The following is a 27,133-nucleotide window of genomic DNA, read 5'->3' as shown; positions in this document are numbered from 1 at the left end:
AATTGTAATCTACGATCGCTTCCGGCTCGTCGTTAAGTTTCGCGAACTAAGAAGAAAGTGCTAATTCGAGAATTCAATTAAATTCTATACCAGCCGCCGTGCAAGATAATGCTGGAAATAATGAAATTCGCTAAATCTCCGAGTTACGAGCGGTTGGTCGCGCGGACAGGCAATCAAAATGTTTCTTGCTACATTGCTCGCCTCGATAACATCTATAACCTTATGAATACTAACGAACTTATTACCAGCGAAAGGATAGGATATTCCGTTTAATAGAAAGATGAGAGAGAAGTAAGAGAGGCTGAGCGTTAAATTTAGTATAATATATTTTCCATATAATAATTCTCGCTATACAGACATTATTTTACAAAGCATGATTTATACTATGTACTTCTTGCTGCATTACTTAACGTTAAGTCACACGATACCGTGAGACTCTCCGATCGCGTCTCGTCGGATTTACAACAAACGTAGTCATTCCTTTAAAGTGTTCCTTTACTTCGTACAACACCTGTTCTCGCCATCGTACAGCCTAATTTTATGCATTCGTAATACTGGTATTTCATCGCTGAACACGCAACAACCGTGTCTGCACCGTCGAACTTGATCTTTTCCCCCTATTCAACCACCCGTCTGAAACATCTTTCCACCACGTATCGCGTAACTCTGAACGCTCCACGAGGACGATCAAACGATTCTAAACGATACAACACCTTCCGACGGTTCAAACACGTCCCGCGCGTTCTTCTACGTATACTGAAATCTGAAAAATACTTCGGAATACCTTGTTATCACGGTTGGCTTCGACTTACGCCTTACAAGTATCTGCGCGATTTCGACGCATCCAACCGGCCTACTATTCGACTTACATACGATTTCATCCTCGAACCTAGCTATTTACAACAGTTGTCCGTGAAATTATATCGACGATGCGTCGCGGCGAATCGCGCGGATCGAGTTCTAATCGTATTTACAACGGGAATTAATTCCCTGCGCCGCGAGCTCGTCGCCTGGTAGAATCGAGGAGCCGCGCCGATATCAATCGGCCAATTTTTCATTGGCGTTTTTCAAACGAACCAACGATGAGCAAAAATGTCGCGTGGCGAGAAACGCTATTTGATTGTTCGAACAGCCTAGCGGTCCCTCGACGCTCTGTATATACCGAAATTCTTCGGCGTCTTCTTCTTTTCCGACCGTTCTTTTTTCTTATTTTTTTCTTTTTTTTTTTCTTTTTTTCTTTTTGTTCAGCGACCGCGTGTAATTTCGTGTCATTTCGGATTTCTTCCCCCGCAGGCAGGTCCCCCTAATGTCATATTAATTGTAGATTCGCGTTCGTGCGCGATTGGCTCGTTTCCTGGCGCGACTCCAGTCGTTCTCGATGGTAGGTCTAGCCAGCTCTCTAACCTATTCTTTATCCTTCCCCTTTCCCAGACAGGTGAACAGTTTTTATTTACACCGCGAAAAGTAGCCGCCTCGCGTCGTTCAACGACGTTTCTACCAATTAACAACCGTTTCCTTTTGGCGTTTACGTCCACACGCGCGTTCGTACATACACACACACACACACACACACACACACACACACACACACACACACACACACACATACACTCATGGATATACAGACAGGCACACACGATCGACGAACCGTGTGAGCGTTAGGATAAATCTGTCAAGACGTCGTCGATTAGTCGATTCGCTCTCTTCCGATCTACCGGTATAACGATTATTACATCGAGTATGAATACTGTGTTTCAGCGTACCGTTGGTTCGCTAAATGTTCCAATCGCGAAACTTTGGTTAACCACATAACGCTTCCTCTGCGCATTCTCATTATCTAGGAAATCCCGGACGTCCCGTGCCATGTCACTTCCTGTGTTCCACCTCACGAAATCCATTGCCAGTTCCATTGGACACCGAACCGGCGAGAAAATTTTTTATACGCGCGTTCTTGCTTACGTAACGTAGTAAGAATTCGAGTAACCGCTGTAAACCAACGTGCGTTGATCCATTTACTCGGTCGCTTCTCTCCGCGTTTGCTTCTCGATAGACGTTCGTTCGATTTCGCGTTCGGCTGGTCCGACGCGAAAGACTGGAACGCGTTGCCGTTAAAGCTCGTATCCGCGTTAAATATCGCAAGTTCGTGGAAGTCGAATCTCTGCGTCGAACGCGCCAACCTTTCCAGAGGATTAATCGTCCTCCTCTTGGAAAGAGCCTGATCGATCCTCCTCGATCTCGACGTAGCTGCTTCCTAATGGTTCTCTTAGGTCGTCGAACCTTCCTTCGGCATCTATACCCTAGATATCGTGTATACTTTCATCGTCGCTGTCCGCTCTTATACTCTGAGGACTGTCTTCTCTTTTCGGCGAACGACTGCTGCTCCTATCCCTCTGTCTGGTCGCTCTCAAGTGTTCCCTCTCCCTTCCCTCCATCATGTCGGGACTATCTCTGTAGTAGCTGCCCAAACTCGACAGACCCGAATTCGCCGTCAATGATCCAATGGTATTGCTAGGCCCTGCCTGAAGCATCGTAGGTGGATAGAGTCTATCGTCTTTGCATATAGGAGATCTTTCCCTCAACGCGGGACTCTTGCTCCTGTCCCTCTGTCTCGATGCTCTGTTCATGTTCTCCCTTTCTCGTCCGTCCACCGCTTCCGGACTGTCTCTGTAATAGTTGCTGAGATTCGAGAGGCTGGAACTCGCCGTGAGAGTTCCAAGGTTGTTACTCGAACCGGCTTGCACCATCGTTGGCGCGTACAGTCTTTCCTCTTTCATCAACGGCGATCTGTCGCTGAGCACGGGACTTTTGCTTCTGTCCCTCTGCCTGGACGATCTCTCCATGTTCTCTCTGTCTCTTCCATCCGGCATCTCTGGACTGTCTCTGTAATAGTTGCTAAGATTCGACAGGCTGGAGCTCGCTGTCAGAGATCCAAGGGGATTGCTAGGCCCTGCCAGGATCATCGTCGGAGGATACAGTCTGTAGGGAAGGGGTTTCTGCAGGGTGACCGCCGCTGACGCTTGCTGGTAGAAGAGACCGTTTGTTGGTAACGCGTGTGCGCTAGGATACGGCCAGTATCGTCCTGCCGCAGGATGCGCGGGAACCGCCGCCGCTCCGCTTCCGTACAGCTGCTGGAAAGCCGCCACCGCGAAATTGTTCTCCGCCATTATTTCGAAGCCCACGATCGTCTGCCTCTTCCACTTCGTTCTGCAAAGAGAATACAGGGAGGAACTTAATTTCGATCGTACGATTCCTCGCCGCTCTATACGACGTTTATATCTTATCGGCGTGTCTCTTTCCAATTTATTCGCGAATGGTCAGGAATTTGGTCGTTGATCGTTCCTAGCTACCCCTTGAGAAGTTACGCCTCAACGATATTCAAAGGCATTTACAGGGGAAAAATTCTTCGTGGTTTTTTTACGATTTCTTCGAATTCACCCCTAACTGTTCCCCGGTTGATTCGATCGCCTCCCAATCTCTGTCCGCGTATGTAAATCTCGATCTGGGACAATTACGCTAAAACGGGATGGCGTGCCGCCGAGTGGTTACGTTGGCCACACTGTTGGCGAGCTTATTATACTAACAAATAGCCCGTGGAGTTTCACCGCCTAATCATCGCGTATCATGCCACGCGCTCAACTTCCTACGCCGTGCTTGCGAACGTTAAAGCGCCTTTCGACGTGCTTGGAGATGTGTCGGTGTGTCTTTTCCACGGGTTACCAACCGATGGACAACGCGCACGGCCCGATAAAGGCAAAGTGCACGAAGCGGGTTAGAGAGCGAACTATCGCGTGGAGTGAAAAAGAAACAATGAACGATCCCGCGATACGCGTGTACGCAGTCGTGAGTCGCGGGACCAGCACGATGACTCGAGGAAAGTTGCGATCATTTGTAAAATAAAAGGGTAGCATTCGTTCGATCCCGGTTAAAGATAGGGAAATGTTTCCGACTATGAACTTGGAAGAAAAAAAAAAAAAAAAAAAAAAGAAGAAGGAAAAGAAAGAAAAGGGAAGGAGGGGCGCGATTTCGTGCTATACGCTTTTCACCAGAGTTATTATGGAAATGCGGGATAAACGAAAAGGGCGAAACGCGTCTGTGAGGCTTGCGACGATGATAGCAGTGCACCGATTGAACCAATTACGCAACTCGTTGCATCGCGCGTAATTATCAAAGAGCGGAGTGGAAAATTATAGTCTCGCGTCTGAACCGACACGTGGTGATTTAGCTCTCTCGCTCGAGTTACAGCGTATTACTCGTTTGTTATTACTGTAAACATAATGTTACGTCTCATTGTCTGGTGGACTATACGCGAGCGGTGGCGTACACGATGGTAAAATGTCCCCGAGACGTAGCAGCGCGTCGTAGGCGAAAACGAAGATCAACGTTGTTAGTCGATAGCGTTGGAAAAATTAGCGGAGCACGAGCAAAGTACAGACGAGTATCTATGCGTATAATTCGGTGCACGCGAACGGTTGATAAAACAATTTTTCATCGATGGAAAAATAATTTCGCCGTGCATGCTGGTTATAATAATTAACGGCAGTTATACGCGTAATCGATTCCCGTTTAAATATGAATTCATGCTCCAGTAATCGACGAACGATCGACCCGTTCGAGGTAATTACCGCGAGATAATTAGAAAACTTGGCAGCTTCGAATCGCGAAATCGGGAATAGAATTTCGGGCAATCTCGACCGGCTCGACGAGCGCCGTCAAACGTCACGATTATCTACGACGATAAATCAGCTCGGTGGTCCGCTACCCTCTCAATTAAAAGCCGACGATCCGCTAGCTGCGGAATTCGGGACGATAATTAACGAGCCCCCCAACGGTCGACGGGGACATTCGTTACGTTTTTCTATAAAAACCGGCGGCACGGGATAAAAATTAAAAAAATGAAAAAAAAAAAATGGCAGAGGAAAAACGTTGTGCCTTCGAAACGAGGCCGCGAATTTCATGGGAGGCCAGGCGAGAGGGGGCGAGCAGGGGGACGAAGTTCGTTGTCAGGGTAATTAATAATCAGGAGATCCGTGGCTGGCAAGGGACAAAGCGGCTCTAACGGATATGCAGCTCGCACGGAAAATTCGACAATTAATATATTTCGTGGGGTGCATGCCTCCCTTTTCGCCGCCCCTCCCGTCCACGACTCGTCTCTCTTACTCTGCACGCGTTGTGTGCATCGCTCGAAAATGTGGGCCACTCTCTCTCTCGATATGCCCCCTAGCTTTCGGCCTTTTGTGACGCTCGACGATAGGGGAGGTAGCAGTAAAATCGTTCATGAATTTTAAACAGGGCCCTGCCCGAATCGAGCCACGATCATTTCTCATTTTTCCGCTGGCATGCTGGCGAAAAGGAGACCGGCCGATGCACGAGGCACGAGAGAACGAAACGGCAGAGAGAAAGAGAGAAGGCCGCCGTGTAACCGAGAGAAGAGGGTGAGTTACGGGGTGAAGAACGGAGACGACAAGTTGCAATGAAAACCACTCGTGCGATTATATGATGAGTAATGTTTTTTAATACCGCCGCTAGGGGTGGCCGGTCATTTTCGAGTGCAGCCACTCTAAAACACCCTTAATTGCTGTGCCTGCTCTTTGTAGCGGCGGTTGAATAACCGCGAGAGCGAGCGAGACAGAGCAAGGGTCGGAAGTAGCTGCGGAAAGAGCAAGAGTCATTGATTTATCGTTCTCGAAAGGTTGCCGCGAGCTGCCTTCGTCTTGCCTCGAATAAAACGAAGGGTAAACTGGGGAGAGAGGTCCGAGGGAAGTGTTAAGAAAAGTGTAACGATCGCTTCCATCGGGCTTAATGATCGTCGACTTTTCGGAGACGAAGGAAACCCCAACCACCAGGGTTCCTCCCGTGACTCTGGCAAACGTTTCTCCGATCGTTGCATCTTTCGCGACTCTTCTAGAGATTCAATCGGGAAATTTCTTGCTATTTTTTCTTCGATAACGCGTGACTCGTAACAATACGACGATAAAGAATTACGCGAGCGACGGACGTTTAAAAGGCGTGTGTGAGGGAGGGGAGGAGGGGGAAGGATAAAGCCAAGGGAGAGAGTTAATGCATTTATAATGGTGTTTGGGACTGGTCGGTGGTTTTGTGGTTACGAGTCCTCGCGACACTAATGCAACCAAGCTGTCGCCTCGGTTTGCGATAATAATGGCGACAGACAGAGAACGGAGGCAAAGAATAGGGCGACATATTTTCAAATTATTATTTGCTCGACTGACTATGGAACACATGTTCCACCGGATAGACGGCTGTAATATACGTATCAATTTTCATTCGCGATACAAAGGGATAAAAGGAGAAGAACTCGAATTAGCATTTGCCATTACGGAACGCGTTTACGTTCTGCAACGCTCGATCGCCAGTATTATCGAGTCGTGTTCACCCTTTAGAAGCGTACGAAGTTTAGAAAAAGAAAGAGAGAGAGAGAGAGAGAGAGAGAGAAAAAATGACCGCCTAAAGGGTAGCTTGTAACGAGCCGAGAAAATAACGATAGAATTGTACGAGACACGCTTTCTCAGGCAAGATTGCCCTGCTATTTAGTATTTTTAGATGGAAAACTTAGCTGGAACGTTACAGGCACCATATAGGCGGACAAACGCGCATGCAAATATATCGTTACACCGCACACTCCCCTCGGTTATCGGGTACCGGCCGGTTAGCCTCGTTTTTCTAGCTATTTCGCGAAATTCCTCGGCCACCGCCCATTCCGTACTTGAAATCGTGTCGGTGCTCGGTGGTTTCGTGACACGAATTTTTCTTCAATCACGCCGACCGTGGATGGCTGGTTACCTCGGCAAAAGATCGCCTCGAAACCAGTGCATTTGACTAGCCGAGAAATCAAGACGATCCGTTATAAAGCGGTTTGCTAGAGGCGTGGGAAGCTCGTGTGTTCTTCCGGCTGGTGTCGAGAAGCCTCAAGAAACAACGAAGCCGGATTCTCACGATTGCGATGTATCACGACGCGTTAGCGATGTCGCCATGCTGTTACGGCGCCGTGGCTTCGAGAAAAGAGGAGAGAAAAGAGAAAAAGAAACGAGAGAAAAAACTGCTGTTTCTTCGTTGCATTTCTCCTCGTGTTTCTTTCAGCCGGTCCCGCGGTTAAATTTGCACCTAATTTACCGTTTCAATGGAAATGTTTTGCGCGCGTCTCTAATTAACAGATCGCCTCGGGTGAGCCTGTTCGTGTTTAGCAGCGCCTCGATCCGACGCTTTAGGTAATTGCTATATTTACGAGAACTTTCTCTTCGTTGGTCGTGTCCTTTTCCGTGTACCCTTGTTCGCGGCACGCTGAATAATTGGTTCGTTAATTCGAAACACGAACGGTGTAACGGTACGATCCGAACGAGACGCCGGCTACAAGGTAAAAATATTAAACGATGAAACGTAGTATTTACGGTATATATGTATATACATATATAGATGGAACGAAATATTCATATACGCACGATACGTAGACGTTCGAACGATATTCGTTATCGTTTCGTTCAATAACTGGAGGACAAAGGAAAAACAAATTTCGATTCGTTTCGAGTCCTTGGTCGAGTCGTTTAGTCGTGACTTAACCAACGGGGTACTAACATCGTCGCGTTATTAGTTTTGTACGTCGTAAAATTCTATACCGTTCTGTTTCGTTTCGTTTTAACGACCATTATATACTATACTTCGTTAGCGTAATGTTCTCAAGTACGTGACTCACTGTTTTAGTTTTACATCTAAATTTAGCGTCGAACGTTCAATGTTTCGCTGGAAGATGGAAGATGGTCGATAATGGCCTCCTTGTCCGACCAAAAGGTAAGAGAATAAACACGTAATTAGCCTTAAAGCGTAGAATCGAACTCTTGGATAGACGTAAACGCGTAGCGTGTTGGAGGGCAATTTTTAATTTCCTCTTGACTTATCGGTATCTTATTATCGCACCGGCATCTCTATTGCGCGGCCCGTTATACGCGTATCATTCTTGCTTCTTATCCAATGTGTGTATGAGGTATTACTTCTAGATAGCCATGTAGTAAAATATTATAGCGTGTTCATGGTTGATGGTGTTTAGCGTTGATGGCATATAACGAGCGCAAAACCGTGTGAAGGACTCTTGCCTCCCTCTCGGAACGATCCTGCTCGCTCGTGACGTTTTCACTTGCTCGTATTTTCATTTAACGCGCGATAGTTTCGTCTCTCTTAACGCAACGGAATTCTTTTCCACTTAAGATTCCTCTTCGTCGTTCTTCTCTCTTCCAAGCATGCTCTTCGAACGGTACGACATACAGCGACTGAGAAAAGCGACGATGATAAACCGTTTATAAATTTCATTACCACCGTAATGAGCCACGACCGTCGTAATTACATCGATAATAACTCGAAAACTTACATTTGCCGATTCCTTTGGATCTCCGTTAACGTCGTATTTCCCGTAACGCGTTCGCGAGAGATTTCCGTCGATGCACACGAATACTTTAGCGAGCAAATATTTTGAGCCAGAAGAATTTGGACTTTTTTATTTTTTGAAAAAAAAAAAAAAAAAAAGAAGAAGAAAACGATAGATTCGAAGATATCCGCTTTTTATCGTACATGTGGTTGAAACTTTAGTCGTATCGGTGTAACTTTCATTGTCCGAGACGACGTTCTGCGCGTATGCGCTTACTGTCTACCGTAGAGGCAAAGTCTCAGCTTTGGCGGATTCGGCAGCGCGGCAGATTCGTGTGCGTGCGAGGGAATACTACCCTCGGGACGTGACTCGTAATTCTAGAGTATTACGCGGTAGCTCGGTGCTGCTTTCCAGCTCGGCTTACAGTTTTTCGAAATCGTTACTCGTGCACCCTCCTTTACCTGCGCGTCATCGTGCAACTTCTCCTCGACGATCGAACCTACACGTTCATGGAATATTTCCTGCCTCTGGTGTTCTCGATTCCACGTAACAAGAACGTCAAAGCGTTCCATGTCCATCGATTTGGAAACGATTAGATTACAACTAATCCGGATAGACGTAACGTTGCGTCGATGCGAATAGAATTTTCCTCTAAGAAGGGTAAACGTGATCGAGGAGGGTTAAGGCCGCGATTCGAACTAATTAAAGTAGCAGGGCTTCCGTAGTGGCTTTGTAGCGATAAATCCAGCCACGAGCGCATAAATCCGCCGCGGATACATAAATCTACGTGTCCGAATACATAAATCTCGATGCGCGTCGCGAATTACATAAACGAGCGAGCGAGCGAGCGGGTCTTGTGGCGTTTCATTAGAATGCAGTTTCTGAACGCGGAGGTAAGTGTGCCGAGGGGACGCTAAAGACCGAAAGCGCGCCAACGATCGGCCGTACGGCGTGTGTGCGCGCCACTTATGGATCCACCGATGCACCGACCCGTGTACGGCTGTGTACGTAATTAGCCGATAAGTAGGGACTGTGCGCGGTGAGTAACGTAACGAGTCCTAATGACTTCTAAATAACCAACTTGGCCGTTGTGTATGGCCGGCATGCAGCGAAGAAAAAGTGGCGAGCGTATCGCTTATCGGGACTCGACGAGGCAATTTAACCGAAGCTGCCGGGCCACGATCGATTTCGCGGAAAATACGTCCACCGCGAGAAAATCACCGCAACTCGACGACGGTTTTAGACGGCGATCCTGCTACCGCGTAGATTCAAGAACGGGGTAAATACCGGTCGAGTCGAACATTCATTACCGGCAACGACCTGTTCCGTTTTGCCTCGCTTCTTTTTCCTCTTCTTGTTCCTTCTCGATCTCGTTACCAACGATCTGCCAATTGCTGCACAGTCGCGGAGACTCGCGTCACCTTCCAAACGGTTAATTAATCGTCGATCACCGCTCGTTTTCCAGTAGAAATTAACTGAAAACGCGTAGGTACGCGTATACGGAGAGACGGCCGAAGGTAGTAATCGCGTTGAAAAATCGTTTGCCACCTTTCGAAGGTGATAGTTTAGCCGAGAAAAAGGGATCCGAAATGCGTCTAGGTGGCGCCCGAGGTGTGGTCGGCGCCTCCGCGAAAAGGCGCCGAGTCACTGCGGCCGCGTACACCGAGCAACAAAAGTTTAAGCGGGCACTTAAGAAGCCGGCTGACAGAAGCGTCACTAATTTTCCCGGCTTTTTGCGCCCTCTTACCAGCCTTTCGTTCTTTCATCCATACCGGCGATAATCATGGCACGCGTATCATCATCGTTCTTCTTCTTCTCCGTTAATTAATCCTTTTCGATCATTCTTGAATATATTTCTGTGTCGTACACCTATGCATACGTATATAATTAAACGAAAGTTACACTTAAGAATCTCGAACGTCGTAGATCGTCGTGTCTTCGCGTGACTTCTCTCGCCAAGTGGCAACGATTCTTAACAAATTGTCAGGTTGCGGGATAGACGCGTAATACGCGGCCAGTTTGCTCACAAGATGGGAAACGATTTCAGGCTGGCCGCAATTAGATCCGAGAGACTGAATGGTCACCGAAATACAGGTCGATGCAATAGCTGACAGCGTTCGCGTCTGTGATTACGGCGTTCGGTCGCCTCGTAATTGACAGTCTAATGGCACGGTTTAGAGTCTAAGATTTGCCCCCCTTGTCCCGCGTTCTTTGCTTTTTGTTCGCCGCTATACGCCAACCATCACGAGCCTCGGAGATTCTCATTAACGATTCGCTTTCTTTGAGCTCGATGGGCCGCTTGTCCAAACTAAACGGCCACAGAAGTCGCGTAGTCACGAGTTGTGGGTGTTTCGAAGCTAATCACCCTCGCAGGGCACCGGGAACTAACGACGGGGTGGAAATTGGCGTGAAGCCATTTCCAGGACAGAAAGTCATTGAAAAGAAATTTTGTTCGTGATAAACGAAACGTGTATTCCGACGTGGCGATGATTCAGGCAAGTTTCAACCCTTAAACGCTCGGGCAACTGATTTCTTCGTCGCGTGACACCCTGGGCTCGAGCTTTCACGTTCTCGCAGCTTTTTGAATATTCCTTTGTGCATTAAACCACGGACGCTTTGAAATTCACATTTTCTATAAATTCGGAGGTCTTTGGACGCGCTGCAACAACTGCAGGACAAAAAGAGCGGATCCTCGAAGCACGTTCGTTTCAATGGCTTCGTTTTAAAATGCAAGCAGCGTCGAGTTTAATTGAATTCGCTTTGATTAGAAATTCTTCTTCCACCGTTGAGAACGCCGTTAGACTCTGGAAGGATTATTTACCGGTCCAAGGGAATTTCAGCCAAACAGTTTGTCGCGTGGAAATTATTTTCCATCCCGTTTGCAGTCGGTTGAAAGGCGATCACAGCGTGGACGGATCGCCGCGAAAGACGATACGAAGCCTACGAATTCAATTTTCCTCGCTCGATCTTAAATACCGGATTCTCGTGACTAACGAGCGTGGTGATCGAGGAAAGATAGGACCGCGAAGTATCGACAGGACGAAATTGCAGGCGCCACTGAATGACTCGGTAGAAACGCCGTTCGAATACAAAGGATGCCGCCGAGGATTCGAAAATCGAGCCTTCGATTACATGTATCGGCCTACTATACCCTCGTTGTTCCGATTCTTCTTCCTCCGTTTAATATTAGATTCTCGAGTAATGAAATTTTTTTTAATTTCTGAACGTTCGAACTCTTAAATTTCCAAACGTTCCAGTCTTCCAACTAATATCTTGTCTTTTTAAGATTCTTACATTTCTAAATCTTCGAGCGTCTGAAATTTCCAAATTTTCATGTAAAACTTAAATTCTTCGATGTTTCAAAGTTGAATTACCGAAACGGTATTTTGGTTGATTCGTGAGATCCGATGGCAACGACTCAGGTGGTGAATTTCATTTTTGTCAAGTGCCCGAAATGTATCACTCTTTGACGGTAAAAAGCCACGGTTCCCAAGAGGCGCTGTTTTTTAAAGGATCGTTCACGCTGCTACGATTATCGACGTTCGCGAAGCTCGCCAGAAGAGCTACGTGACTTTCGAAATATTGGAGCAGAAACGTCCGTACGGCCGGTGATCCTTGCGTTTAACCACGTAAACAGCGCCTTTGTTGGCCGCCGCGATTTCCATTTACGGATTCGATACGGGTTGTCACGAAAGGCCTCGCCGCTATGCTACTCATTCCGAGATGCCTCGATGAGGAGCATCCTCCGATTGACATGCACAGAGTAACGAAAGTGTCGAACCACCCCTCGATCGATCGCCTTCTTCGCCCGCTTCTTACCTTGCTCCTTTAAACGTTTTATAAAGTAAATTCTCCATTGTCTGTCCGGTTTCTTCGTTCATCGCGTATCGAACACGGTCGTGATTCGCGCGTTTCTTTGTTACATGCCAATAGGATCCTGGTAGTTTATTAAAACGTCGGAACCACAACATCCTCCTCTATCGGCTTGCCTTCTCTTTATAACTCGACGAAGCTCGCTCTCGTCCGAGGTTATCCAAGTACGCTACTCGAAACGGTTAGCGTATAGTTCTTCGCGTCACGTCGATTTTTCTACCTAATCCTTCCTGTCGCTGTACGTTCCTTCGACGATCTTCTTAAACTCAACGATCCTTATTGTCCTGAATTTGTATTTATAGAATTGCGTATTTTGCGAATTTATTACAAAATTCGTATTACCGCGCGAATGATACGAAACCTTGAAACGTTCAAAGTAGAGTATTCGTTGTAACATCTAGTGAAAGAAATAAATCGCTATCTAGGTTCTGCTGGTTTATGAATTTGCATAAATATCCACGATCCAGTAGTGGCGATATTTATAGCTAGGCATAACGCGTCAATCGATCAAGATTCCTTCGCTCGAAGCGATAAAAACCATTCGCAGCAATGATTCTCTAATTGTTTCGTGCAGTATATTATTACGCGAGGCAGTTTATTATTAACCAATTTAGACTCGGCCGAGGCTTCGTATCGCACGGTTCTCAAGGAAGAAGAATGCTATTTTCCATTATATCCTCGTGCAGCGTTATCACGTCACAGGGGGTTGTTTACCGCTCCCGAAGATTATCCACCGCCATTGTCATCCTAGGACAGCTGTAATCTGTCAAACGAACGATACATTTTTGCGAGTGGTAATCCTACCTTCTGTTCTGGTACCACGTCTTAACTTGGGTGTCGGTCAACTGTAACTTTGCCGCCAGTTCCATCCTGTCTTGCACGCTCAGATACTTTTGTCGCTCGAAACTCTTCTCCAGAGTTTGAAGCTGATGATCCGTGAAAGCCGTGCGCGCCTTTCGCTGTTTCTTGCTCTGCGCCGAGCTGAGCGTGCTGGACGAGGAACTCTTTGGATCGTCCTCCTTGCCACCTGAAACCCCGACAATGTTCGATTAAGTCTCGCTGCGAATCAAGCGGTTCGTTACTTAATTGATTAGCCACGTTAAAAACTAGATGCTTTCTATTTATCGAGCGAAAGGTCTATATCCTTTCTTGCTACTCGAACGACATTATCTTCTATTCTCGTTTTCTTGCACTCTGAGCGAGTTAGTCTTCTGTCAGTCGGGATAAGGATGGAGGAAGCAAATGACAACTTCGCTGTTTCTATATGTTTAATGTTGTTTATTACTCGTTTTTTTTCTTTTTTAATTAATACATAGAAATACATGCTTTCCATATCAACGGTTAAAATTGTATTTCAGTTCAAATATTCTCTTACGGTTATATAATGGAAAAAGCAGCGAACAAAATCAATATCGCAATATTTCGTATAAGCGATACACGCTCGATCGACATTTTCGGATATCAATTTTTACGTTTGTTCTTATATGTAGAATCGATCACACGTAGTTATTATACACCAGCATGTATATCAATGGGAGGATTCTTTTGTTATTTTCTAAATTGACGATTATTCCGTTTGAACGATCAAAAATTCAGTTTCTTATAATCCAACTTTCACAACGTATTAACTTTCACGATACAGAGTCTACGAAATGTTTCATTATCCTAAGTTACTTCGAAATGCTATAGGAACTAGTAGGAACGCCTACCATCCATTATAAAATCCTAATTACACGTAATCAGAGATGAACTCGTATCTGGGAAGAGAGTTAACGCGGAGATTCCATGAACCGGGCCGTGGAAGTTTGTCAGGTCGGAGTTCGAAGAGGCTTTATTGCAACCCGTAGGGGAAGTAATCGATGCCGTGGTGCGCTCCGTATATACGTAGCTGGCGTTTTTGCTGGTCCCTGCATGGCGATCACGGCCGCCTCTCTCTCTATCGGCAGAGATCCTTTTGTTCTCCGTTCGAGTCCGCGCAGCCGTGAGCCGATTGGCTGGTATCGCGGATTGGACCACGCAGCCGCGTCGAGACGCCGCAAATTATCCCCCCGGTTCGCTGGCACCCACGGAGAGGGTGGGATTCCCCGAGGAAACCGATTACACTCGATACACGTCGGCAAGTTGCGCTTCTCCACGCACACACGCTCGTTTCCCGGATCAAATCTGACGCGAACCACGCAACACCCCCTCCTCTCGATTCGTCTCTCCCTCGGATCTCGTTAACGCTGCTCCTTTATTTTTCTCATCGTCCGGCAGACGCAATTTGCCTGTCTCGATCGCAGGAAAACGCGTATCAAGCGATATTAACTCGATCGAGATAATTGCGAGTCTACGACGAATGCGAAGTTCGACGGGCTGCGGAAAAAATTGTTTCGCTCGTTCGGAGAACGCCTACGTCTTCCAGGAGACGTTTCGAGCGATGAAAGGCGAACGTTGTCCGTCGTTCGTGTGGATGCTTTGACAGTTTGATACGAAAATGCAGCTCGATAGACGGGATTACGGTCGGGAAGAGCGTACGTTCCGGTGCAGAACCGAAGGATCGGTTGGCGAAGTTCGAGGGAATCCCGTCAGGGGACCGATCAGCCGGCTGCAACCCCACGGGAGATGTTCTGCGGGCTTCTAAAAGTATCTAAAGGACCGTTGTCGCGAGCTCATCGATTGGAACGGTCGTGGGTGGTGCGGAAGAAACAGCACCGAAGGGCTGCAGTAGGGGAAAGGATGTGGAGAAACGAAAAGAAGAAAGAGAGACTCGTCGGGTGGGGAGGACTAGGAAGAGAGAAGTGCAGGCGCGAAAGAGACAGAGAAAGAGAGGGAGGGAAAAGTGGGATGGTAGAGAGCCAGTGGATTGAGTTAACTCGAACGAAAGCGTGGCTCTTAGCCTCCGTTTGATCGGCCAGATTCGCTCGAACGGATCCAGGACTGGTCCGCCATGTTGGGAAACATGGCCGACGATCCCCGAGGAAAAGCTCGTGGAGGAATTTCATCGTAGACTGCAGCTCGAGGTCGACTCGCGAGGTTCGAGAGAAAGGGAAAAAGAGGGAAGACGATAAAACGGAGGTTGGAAAACTAAATTTACTATGTGATACACTTAGAGCCCGGGTCTCAACCAACGCAGTTCTCTTTTTTACACACTTCCGAGATGTTGGGCTGGAACTTCTTCAGCCCCTCTGCTATATCCCCTCGTGTACACAGTTTGAAGTAACTCGAGAACTATCGCGAAACACACGGTCGTTCCTTTTCGTCTCCTTCGTCGCCATCCTATTCCGCTCCTTTCTCTTCTTCTCCTTTCCGCGTAAAAGCGCTTCAGCTACTACGTTTCTTCCACCGCTTACTCCCACAGCACGTACTTGCAAGCTTTGTCCGTGTGTTCGCTCCTCTTTACGAGCCTGTTCTCCGCTTTGTAAGTATGTTTCACTTTACCTCGACCGGTAATAGGAGCCGATGCTCTCGAAGGGGATTCGCAAAAACGTTTTCAGCGATGTACGATCGCGATCGAAACGACGACGGCTTCTCGAAATGAAAACGATCAACGTCAAACCGGACGTTGAAAGATATCTTTACCGCTTATCCTTTTATCTTCCTCTTTCTCCCACTCTGATCAACCATCGGTTTAATTCGATGAAAAATGAAGAGACTCTTTCCTACCATGGAAGCACGAGTGTACCGCGACTCCGTAGCCGTTCCAAAGTACTCATTTTTCTTCCTTTCCCCGGTGACAGTATTCTTTTGACTTTTCCACCACCTCTTTCTGTTACAACATGCTCCGAGTTTCATCCACTTTTTCCTCGAGAACCGGCCACCGTCTTCCTCGCGACTTTCCAACAAACAACATACATCTCGCGCTGTCCACCTAGCACGCGTTTTCCATAAACTTTATTGTTTTCGTCCTACGAGTTTGAAATCCAAGCGTCGAAACTCTCGAAATTGTTTAGCCACATGTTTGCCACGAAAACACGATTGTTATTGTTCTCATTGTTTAAGTCAATCTCTCGCTGCGTAAATTTCCTTCGAAATTAATGGAGCGCAGCGTCGAAACTCCCTGTTACTCGGTGGTCTGTCCCTCTTTTCTCTCTGTTCCCTCTTTTCTAAAGACAAGAGGAAGATTACGCGACCGTCGTAGAGTCGCGTTACTTTAATTAAGTTTGTACAGGTAATTGTCGCAACGGGCATAAAAAAACATGCCGGTGTACCGGATACACGGCGTGTATGCGCCAATGAAAATTGTCGTGTTTCGTGTGCGAAAAACAGAGAGGGAAATCGAGGCCCTCGCGTGCTACACCAGCACGCCGACGCGGCACAATGTATGGAACATAAAAGTGAGATTAACAGGATGTTTATCGAGCAATTATTCGCTGCCGTAATTAGTGCCAGCACGGTCGCGTCCGCGTCGCTGACCAGGTATCGTCTTCGTTTAAGTCCATGCGAAGTACTGTTTGCCCGGTTTACAACGAAACGCGACACCTGCAGGATGTACAGACGATTACGGCGGAACGGACATACTCGGGCGGCCGATTACGTCGCCCTGAGAGGCCAACCACGCGTATTTTTCACCGATCCATCGCGATCGATTAAATCCATCTACCGTGAGACTCTGTATGTTACGTTCAGCGATTCCACATCTCCGACCTTGGCCTTGGAATTGCTGATAGATTAGTCTAGATCAGTATAGATTATAGGCTCGAATTCGTGTCGATCGTTCAACGACTTTTGTATTGAGATTCCATAACGATCTATTAAATAGACCGTCGTATGATAAATTAAAAATTGTAAAATTGTATTCCGCTTTGATATTACAAAAAAAAAGAATTTATTTCAAAGATAGATCGAAGACAAAAGCGACAAATAGCAAACAGCCGTGTAACCATCAACCATTGAGACAACGATACCGCAAAGTACAAACGAAGACAAGTACTAGACGTATCATCGCGTAGCGATTAAAATCTGTGAACCAGGTTATGCCTCGATGTTGCTAAAATAAAAGGGTGAAAGAGACGCGAGTTAAGCGTTCTCATCGAAGGCGACGATCGCAGCCTCTGCCGCGTGGCGGTTTTTTATCGCGCACTGTTACGTGCGGTTTACATCTACATTCCGCGAATGTTAACGGCATTGCGCCAGCTTTGCGGGTAAAAACGCACACCTGCGGACTAGTTAGCCGCGCGGCTCAGCCCGCGACGAAATAAAGCAATAAGCAAATGAAATCGTAGCTACCGGCGCACAATGGAGGACTTTCCACCCTTCCGTGCCGCCCCCATACGTCCGTCCTCTTTCCTCCGCTTCGTTCCTCGTCTTTCTTTTCAGCTATCTCCGCCAGTCATAAAGCAACGCGGAGCAACGGTTTGCGAAACTTTTATTATCGCTGCTTTTACGATCTGTCCAGGTTAACTCGAAGCTATACCAGAGAGTTCTGCCAGCACGTTGAATTTTCACGTTACGATCTCGTCGTTTATTCTTCGTACACGTATAATCGTTCGTACATGCACGAACCGTTTAGTTAGCCGAACGATATTCGGTTAAAGTTTAGTCATTGGCAATTAACGGACGATGGGAAGGATATTTGATAAAAATGGAGCGGACAGATTCTGGGAATTTAGCGTAGGAATTTAGCTTTCTCGATTCGAGTCACACACCCCCTTTCTTAGTTTGCCGTGTACGCACCCTCTCTCGGATCGTGTACAAGGGTGGCGGTCCCCGACGGGGGTAGAATTTGACCCCTCTTGTGTATTGTGTTACCGTGTCACCACCTTTGGGGGTAGAGAACACCGGAGATAATGTTATAGGGTTAACGTTTTATTGCCTGCCCACTCTATTTGCAGTCCCCCCCGCGGCAGGGATAAACTGGCAGGGCGAGAATTTGAAAAACAAATTACGCCGATGCTGGTGTCGAATTAGTATCCTAACGTACATCGTCGAATTGTTAATTGCCATGGTCGGTGGTCGACACGGTGGAAAATAAATGTAGGAACGCCTCTCGTCTTCTTTTATCGTTTGACGAGCAATTTCGTCCACGCGAAGCCTCGCGCCCGCTTTTAAAGGGATCTCAGCGGCGGAATAAGGACGGCGAGGTGTCGAGTGTCGGCTCGCAGAACGATCTGTCGCAGCGTGGAAACATTATAGGGAAAAATGCAATCGGGAGTTACTGTCAGATCGAATTATGCGAGCCTAAGGTTTCGCGGGGTCCATAACGAACGCGTTTCTCGAATTTCATCGGTGCATTCCGCGTGACCGGTGAATAGGAATACGACTACTGCACCATGCGATCGTTCCGAGGTAATTAGCTAGGACACCGGAGAAGTTTTACGCAGTTTCGTCGACCGCACATATTTTCTCTTATTCGTTACGGACCTGCGATATTATCGTTTCGAACGTCGATGTAACGTCGACGATTCGATCGACGAGGTTTTCGAACACGGTGCTCGGAAGAGGGGAAATTAATTCCATCACCGGAGAAACATCGTTTCCGATACACGAGGCCGGGGACGATGAAAAGACTGGAACAAGATGGAGGGTGAAACGGGGACACCGGGTCCGCAGAGTTGCGAGCGGAACAAAGTACGGAGCAACGAGCAGCTTACCTTAATTGCCAGTGGCCGACGGGAAAGTAGAGTAAAGTTGCGACTCGTTTCAACTTCAAATCGGATTTACTTGTATCGACAAATCGAACGTTCTGCGCGCGTTGACCGAAAACCGGTAGAAGCTCGATCTTCCTAAAATTTGGATCGTTCGTTTAGTCGTAACAGGGACTCGAGCTAGAAGAGTCGAAGCGTCGACGTCGAACGAACAAAAGGGGAGCATCGGGGACGAGGTTGCGACGGTCCCCAGAAGGTGTTAGCGTGTAAAAATTCGTAAAGTACAGGTGGAATAATGGAAAGTTGGTCGCTGAAATGGCAGCACGTAGACACTCGTTGCTCGTTCCTGCCACGCCGAAACTCGGTCCTTGTGATATCAAGGCCGGCCTCCTGGTCACGCAAAAGTCGTGTTAGCGACTCGCCAAGTGGCCTCCTAGCAGTCGTCAACGTTGCTCTAGGGGGTTCGTGTACACGTGTCCACTTTCCTACCTTCCTGTACGTAGTCAGCGGTACACATTGGCGACAGTGGTTGTGTGGGTGTGTTACGTTCGTGACTATACTCGCGTGTTAATTGCGACTGCATTGGGCGTAATACGTGGAAGGAAATTTCGGCAAACCGAGATACCGGTGCCAATTAACCTCGGTGACGTCGACGAATGGGGCGTTTTTTTTTCTTTTCTGTTTTTTTCTTGCGGCGCCAGGCTCCACTCGGATCGAGAATGGCTGTTCCTCGTTATTGAGTTAATAATAAGCCCGTCGGAGAATGGAGGAACCGAAAATTACCGGAAGAGGTAGTTAGAAATTTCTGTAAGGTGTCGAGGAAAGGAAGGCACACCGTTTAGCGATTCGCCCGATAGTAAATAAACTGTACGGTTGAAAAATGATCATAGCGTTATAGAGTTTTCACGATACATAGAAATATCGCGAGATATGTAATCAGGCTGGACTATCGGTACGGTTAATTCGCAACACGTGGAAAGCGTCCAGTGTTTACAAAGTGGCCGATCCTAGATTAAGCGAGCATGATTAATTATTCGAGCGCTTGCGAAGTCAGCCGTTTGAAACAATACACCCTGACCCGATTAAGTTGGCGAGATGTTCGTGTACAATGACGTTCCTCGAAGTCGTTATGCCTCTACGATGCGACGACAGTTTAACCTTACCCCTCTCGCGATCAACGTTCCCGCTCGCGTCCTTCAAAGTTCAAGCACCATGACGGCGGTGCCTTTGCACCCTCGTGTTCGCAACGTTTCTTTCCACCGATCTCGATTCGTTCGATTTATGCTTTTTATGGATGATTTACTTAGCAGGTTGCATCGTCTGGACGATCGCTTTACTTCCAGTCGTATAATTTCCAGTGCAGCAAACAATGTAGAAGTTGGCTGTTTAAAGGTAGCGCAAAGCGAGGTCAACGCTGTCAACGTTGGAACGAGCTAGTTAAGAGGATTTGCGATCGCGAATCTCATTAAGAGAACGTTGAAAACCAACCGCGCGAATCCCAACGACGGCAATGTAGCTCACTGACGTTTCAGTGCTAAGGAATGTTTAGGAAATCTGACAATTCGTCGTCCGCGTGTGCTGCCATACTTGGAAAAGCATGGAATCCACGACGATGTTTCTTACGCATCCACTAACTAGATCCAACGATCTAGTTTCCAAGATGGAATTTCCCACTGATATTTACGCGAATTTGTATCTCTTTGCCTGGAACTAACCGATAAAATAGCGGCATCGAGTCGGACGTTCTTTCCATCCGTTAAAATACCACTTTACGCATTTTTTAATTTCCCATCAATGCACGAACACAGCGTACTTCGATGCAGGAAATCTCACTGGTAAGAAATCGTTGCGTGGAAGAAAAAGCGTGTCTGGCATATGCAGGAAACTCTACTCGCAGACTGAAACTTTTTCTAATCTCCAAATCTATGCGTTCCATTTTCTCGCAATTAATTCTTCTCGATTCGAATCGTTGAGAATCGACTTTGAAAGGCTCCTTCGGTTACCCTTTTCCCTTTTGATTCTTTCAGAAATCTCAAGCCCGTTCCTACGATGTTCACGGCGATATCCTTTGACGTTTCTATAAAGACGCGCGTACCAGGCCTCGATTATTCGGAGCACGGATTAATGCTGGGCAGATAGTCTCGTCAGAAAGGTGACAGCCGGTTCTCGTTTGTCAGGCTGTTCTCGTATGGGGCGAAAAAAAAAAAAAAAAAAGAAAGAGAAAGAAATAGCAAAGAGGAACGAAGAAGTCGAAGTCGCCTTTCGTCTCGGCGACTACGATGCCTCTCATAGAATTCCTAATCCGCGCCGAGATCTAAACGGTTGCCAATCATTTCCGGTTCTCGGATTAGTCGCGCGCGAAAAGTCGGTTCCCTTTTAAGGGCGTGAAACTGGCTGGCCCCCGGATTCTTCCGGCCCGACGCCAGAAACCAACAACAATGAGTCCCAGAAACGAATGTTGGCTTTGTAAGCCGATTACAAACGATTTGTACACGCGCTCGAGAAACTCTCTATTTCGCGAAGCGTTTCACGCGTTTGCCCGCTCTCCGAAGATGCCATGGAACGCGCTGCTGTGCTCGATATCTTGCGAGCAGATCGCGGATGCTTATGCATTTATGGGAAATTAAAAATGTAAAGATATACGGAACGCGCGTAACGTGCAAAAATATTTAAATATCTAAAGTGGAACAACGATCGTTACGATGTCTATCGAGTGGAACTATACTATAATTATAGGTTCCATTTTTTCAGTTGCTTTTAATAAAAATATGAAATTGCATAAACGCGAGAGAAGTCGAGTTACGACGTATGATTTACCATCGAACCTATCTCTATTTTCATAGTAAAATTACGCGTAATAGGTGGCAGGGACGAAAGTGGAAACGCGAACATAGAGAATACGAGTTTGATTTTTGATTTCGCAGCGTCTTATCGTATAGGTTCTATCGGAAAGAATAATAGAGGCGCAGAAGCGTATAAAAATCTACGATTGATCGTGGAAAATTGTGGAGCCCGACGCGGTGCGAGCGTGTCCGACGGCAATTACATCGGCGTTACTCTTCTTAATTGGCTTTCATTAATTCTTTATTGGAATGAACGAGCAAGATGGACAACAGCGAATGTACCGACAATTACTGCCGCGAGATTAGATATGCACACAAAACAGCTGTACGAGATAACACATCGCGTCGACAACGACGCTTTTTTTCAGTATTAAAGAGGAATTCTACTTTGATATCGTCGCGAACGTATCTCGATACTCGTTCTTCCTCGTTGAACCAGGTGTAGAGGATGGTTGGTCGTGCGGTAGTTTAACGACGAGATTGCTCCATGTTAAAACAGTCAAATATATTTTTACATAATTATAAATACAGAGTCAACCGTAGATTGCTCGCTACGGGTCGTTAAAAGAATGTACGCTGAGACTCGCTCGGTACTAACTGATACGTCAAAGACCGTTGCGTTGATCGCTATTAAAATCGCTCGAGACTGAGACTGAAGAACTGGTCACCTTACGCGATCGTGTTCGTTCGTCGATACTGTTTTACACATTGTGTAAACAATTGACGTTGTTTTGCCCGGAGTTGGTTTGTTATTACATGATGTATATCCTAACGATGTCGATACTCCGAGGCAAAACAACAACGTGACTCGTATCGTCCTCTAGCTCGTGTACAGCTACACAGGCAACGAAAAAGTAAAACAAAAGCAAAGACAAACATCCTATTAAGGGATATACGGGTTGAGCGAAATAATTACGAATCGACGTTTTGTAGGACGATCGGCGCGCCTGTTAAACGATCGGGGTGGAAAAAGTCGATCAAGCGAGAAAAGATATGGGAAGAAAGGATGTTGGCGTCGAAAGCGCTGATAGATCAAGAGGATGGATCGTGTATAATCACCGGTTCGATCATCCGGAAAGCATGTTCACCGGCAATTACAACGGCGTTACTCCTTCTAATTGGCCTTCATTAATTCTTTAGTCGACGCCGGGGCGACGATTAGCCGCGTGTGAGGTTAACCGCGACTGATAACGGCCCTCGAGCATACGTTATTCGGTCGAAAGAAAAACGTCGACCACGATATATCGGGCAGTTATCGCGACACACGCTTTCCCAGGAATATTTCAACTTTGCGAATCGCGATCTACGATCGCTCGGTACGTTAGAGTAGACGAGACGGCGGAGGTTGCTCCGCGCTGTTCTTTTATCGCGAATCGCACGCTTCGACGCGGGTACGCAGATCCGGCAACGACGACGACCATCGACGAGAGTTACTCTCGAGATTTCCGAGAATCGACGATTCGGTCGCGTTGAGGATCGCTGACGAAGGAATGGCGGAACGGCGGATAAATTCGTAGGTGTCCCGATTTCTTGCAATTTCTCGTAGTACGTAACACGGTTAGACGGCGAGAGATCGATGTCTCGGGAAGAAACGAGGGATCCGTGATTTTACCTAGCGAGAGTAATTGTTTAGAGGAGGATAAAAGGCTGTTTCCGTTTTTGCGAGAAACTGTCTATTCGGTTCTCACAGTCAGAAGCAGTATTAGTGCTCGGAACCGTGTCTCTAATCACGTAGCCGTAGTCATGCGCGTAATTGTTCTTAATGTACTTTTTGTGCAAAATAAGCCGATTACGATGTAAGCGTATGAACTTAGCCTCGAAGGAAAGTACCGTGGAACGGCGATCGACGGCAAACGTAAAACGGGAATGTACAACGCGGAGAGAAGGGTAAAAAGCTGGTTGTAAATTGACGGAAATCGTCTCGAGATGATTGGTATTAGCCGTGCTCTCCCAATGCCTCTGTCAATGCGGCTCCGAAGCTAGCTGGAAACTGACAAATGCCTGTAATTAGCGTTTTTCTTCTCTTTTTCTCTAATAATCGTAACTAGAGAAATATCACCGTGTACCCGACGTTTAATCGCCAACGCGGTTCGAAACATTCTCCCTGGGAGGAAGTGGCGTTCGATGTTTGTATAAACAAAGGAGAACACGATCTCGCGATTACGGCTGTAATTTCGAGTTACGGGTCGATGAATCGGTGGAAATAAAAAACAGATACGTCATAGTATCTATAAAGGAGAAAGAGTGTAGAATAATGGACGGAAGTGTCGAAATGGTAAGCTTCGACCGGGTAACGATTATTCGGGATTCCATTAACTCGAAAAAACCGCGATGGCCTCTAATTAGTGGACGAGGGCCGAAAACGAAAAATCATTGGATCGTTAAAAACCGCGGGCGTTCTATGAAATTTCGAAAGGCAAATCGATCACGCCAGTAGGTACGTATTACGCAGTGGCCGATGCCTCGGCATCCTTAAGGGTCAATAGCCGTGAAGCATCGGTCAATTAAAGGATAGGACCGAGGTAAACTCGCGATAGGTCCGTAACAGGTCAGAAATGATGAATGAAGGAAGCGTTAGACACCGACTGGCCGTTCCCTCTCTTTTTTCTTCTCTTAAGAATTGATTGTAATTTAACCGTGGAGATTTATCTCGTGGAAAATGGTTCCTTTAACACGGAACGTACGCGTCTATACGCGGCGTTTCCCTTTCCGGTAAAAAGATTTTCTTGCGCGTCCCCTCTCTCGCGGTCGTCTCGCGGAGAAGACGTTTACCCACTTGCCTCTCTGAACGGATCTGAACGGATCTGAACGGATCGGCAGAGTGCGAGCGAGAACGGTAAATTCACTTGGCACTAGGAGGCCCCGAGGGTGCTAAACGGCGGAAGGCGGCGGCTCACGAGTACGAGAATTAAAGGAAACAAACGAGGGTAACGTAATTAAAGCGTTGGAGCGCCGAAGTCCGATTCCAGACCATTAAAATCCCTAAACGATCGTCGGGACAGAGGCGGATCGAAGACGGAGAAGGGGCCGACCGTAGAAGGAGGATCTTCTATCTCCCGGGAAATATCTTTCGATTCTCGAAGCACGAGTTCCGAGTTGCGTTTCGTGCGTTCGCACAACCACCGACGACCAACACGATCTCTCACCGAGTGGAACATCCGGTCGGGACAGTCTGCCCCATAAATGTCCTTGACACCTTCGTGAAAGTCCACGCGAGCGGTCAGGTGAACAAACCGAGTGGCGAAATTAATTTCGCGCCTCCTTCGCTTCTCTGTGTCTCCCTCTTTTATTTTCTCCCCACACCCCTCCCCCTCTCCCTTGCCGTCCCTCCCTCTCTCTCTCTTTTCCGTTCCTCGTCTCCTTCTACCATCGGTCGGCCAATTAGCCAACGTGGACGAACAACGATTAGAGGCTCGTGTCTCGTATACCGTAGGCGGCGAATCTCTCGAATTTCGCTGGACACGATTCCAAAGCTATTCCGCGTAACGATTTAATCAAAGTTGGTTCGCGGAAATATTTACGCGCGACGACGAAATCGAGATAAGGACATAATTGACCGCTTACCATTAGAAGTAACGGAAGCACCGTCGTGATGACTCGCGTCGCTATCCTCGTCGAGGTTGCTATTGTTCAAGGACGTCCTCGACTGGTGCCTGACACTGAGGTCCCTCGGTGTGGAGGGCGGACTCCCGGGCGGTTCTTGAGTCTGCAGACCCGCCTGGTGCATCTTGCTGGACGCGCCACCGAGGATATCGGTGATCATGAATCGCGATCTCTGCGGCATCGTGGTCGATGAGTCGCCGCGTTCCACCAGACCGTTGTTGTTGCTGTGATTGTTGTTCCTGGCGTCGAGCCCATTCGACAGACGTTCCACGCTCACTCCGTTCCTCTCGACGATGTTCTCCAGCCTGTGCGCCTCGAGGCCGGACATCCTGCTCAGATTCAGACCGTTATTGGCCACGGCGACGCCGCTGCGAGCCGCCACGTGGTGATTCTGATGATGATGGACCGTCATCACGGTACACGTAGGTGGTTCCTTCGGGCTACGGGCACCTGCAGGTGCCTCTGTCGCCACCCCAGGACTCGCCCGGTACCTGGGAGACAGAATCTTGCCGACGGTGACGGCGTCGCCTCGGGTTAGGAACTTCGTTTCACCGAATCCCCGCGGGCACCTACACTTCACTGTATCCGATTTATCCCTCGGTACGCCCTTCTCTCTTCTTCCCGTGTCTCTCTGCGTTCTTTACCAACATTCCTTGATCCATTGATCGCAGCGTTATCGTTCGAATTTACGGTTACGTTACACGATCTTTCCTTCCGTTGCTTCGCGAATTCTTCTCGAACGCGATACTCGGCGTACACGGTGCGGTCGAACTTTCGTCGCTGTGGAAGACTCGGACGGAGAGTCGACTAATCTCGCGATCGATTTCAGAGCGAGAATAGAGAGTAAATGGCGCGTGAGATGGTTACGATGCACCTTGCGCTTCCTCCCGTTCACTCGGTCGCTCCACCTCCGTCTCCACCTTCTTCGTCGTCCTCTTGTTCTCCGCAATTAAGGGGCCGCTCCGCTGGTCTCCTTGGTTAATTGCTAATTGGCCACTTAACATAATTGCCGCGCGTAACAGCCAGTTCGCCGGCCATTTCCGCTCTCCTTTTGCTTCTTTTCTTCGGCCGTTTAATTATTAATTATTTTTTATATAAAAGATCCCACTTTATCTCTCTCTTCCTTTCTCTCGTTCTCTCTGTCTGTCGCTGTTTTCCGTGATACTGCGTGTCCCAAACGACCCGTAAACATACACAAGGTACACCGTCAAGAACTCGCTGTCGCGTCAACCAATCGCCGCCGCGTTAACCGCGCTCGTTATACCTGTTCTGCTAAGGAGAACGCTTAATAGAGCTGGCTCGTGTTGCCGACGCGATTCCTTCCAACCATCGATAAGACACTCGATCGTTCGACCGGCTAGAATCACTAGGATCGCACTGCGATTAACGGACAGTCACCGAACCGGTTTACTACCTCTCTCTGTTCCTCGTCTCACGTTCACCGAACTTCAACGTCTCTTTTATCCCATCAACCGCGTCACATCGATCAACCGGCTATCGCTTGAAACTCGATGGTTCACAATATCGGACTGTCTGCCTTCTCGCCGATGGAACACCAACGATCCTCGTAACCGTTGGCGGACGTCATCCTCGAGCCCGGTCCTGTGGATTCGCGCGACTCACGCTCGGCCAGGTTCTCTGGATCTCTGATCGTCGATCTCGTGGCACCACGTACGAAGGAAACACGCGTGGAATCGAACTCGCGGGTGATTTCGATGCGATCGATCTCGGTGGGATCGCGCTCGAATCGCAGCGATCGTCGAAGGAGAGAATGCGTTGCGTCTGATGATGAGGCGTCGGGAGCGTTGGCTGGGGCGAGGCGTGCGTGTGCATCGGGTTGCCTCGACTGATCTGCTCGCACTGAGCAGACCAGGAGC

At 47.7% G+C, this 27,133-nt stretch overlaps 1 protein-coding gene across 1 annotated transcript; it reads right to left on the bottom strand.

Annotated features, from left to right (window-relative positions):
• Positions 1–308: 308 nt before the first annotated feature.
• On the bottom strand, positions 309–27,133 carry LOC132905727 (homeobox protein B-H2-like). The gene is made up of 3 exons (XM_060957327.1): positions 25,218–27,133; positions 13,049–13,271; positions 309–3,204 (listed from the first exon to the last, which is right to left on the bottom strand). Exons 1-3 carry the CDS (start codon positions 25,666–25,668, stop codon positions 2,298–2,300), a joined length of 1,581 nt encoding a protein of 526 aa, XP_060813310.1. The 5' UTR covers positions 25,669–27,133; the 3' UTR covers positions 309–2,297.

The sequence above is a fragment of the Bombus pascuorum genome, chromosome 3, assembly GCF_905332965.1.
Source record: "Bombus pascuorum chromosome 3, iyBomPasc1.1, whole genome shotgun sequence".
Classification (NCBI taxonomy): Eukaryota; Metazoa; Arthropoda; class Insecta; order Hymenoptera; family Apidae; genus Bombus; species Bombus pascuorum.
Note: the sequence above shows the minus strand (reverse complement) of the source record. Positions and strands in the feature narration are given on the sequence as shown.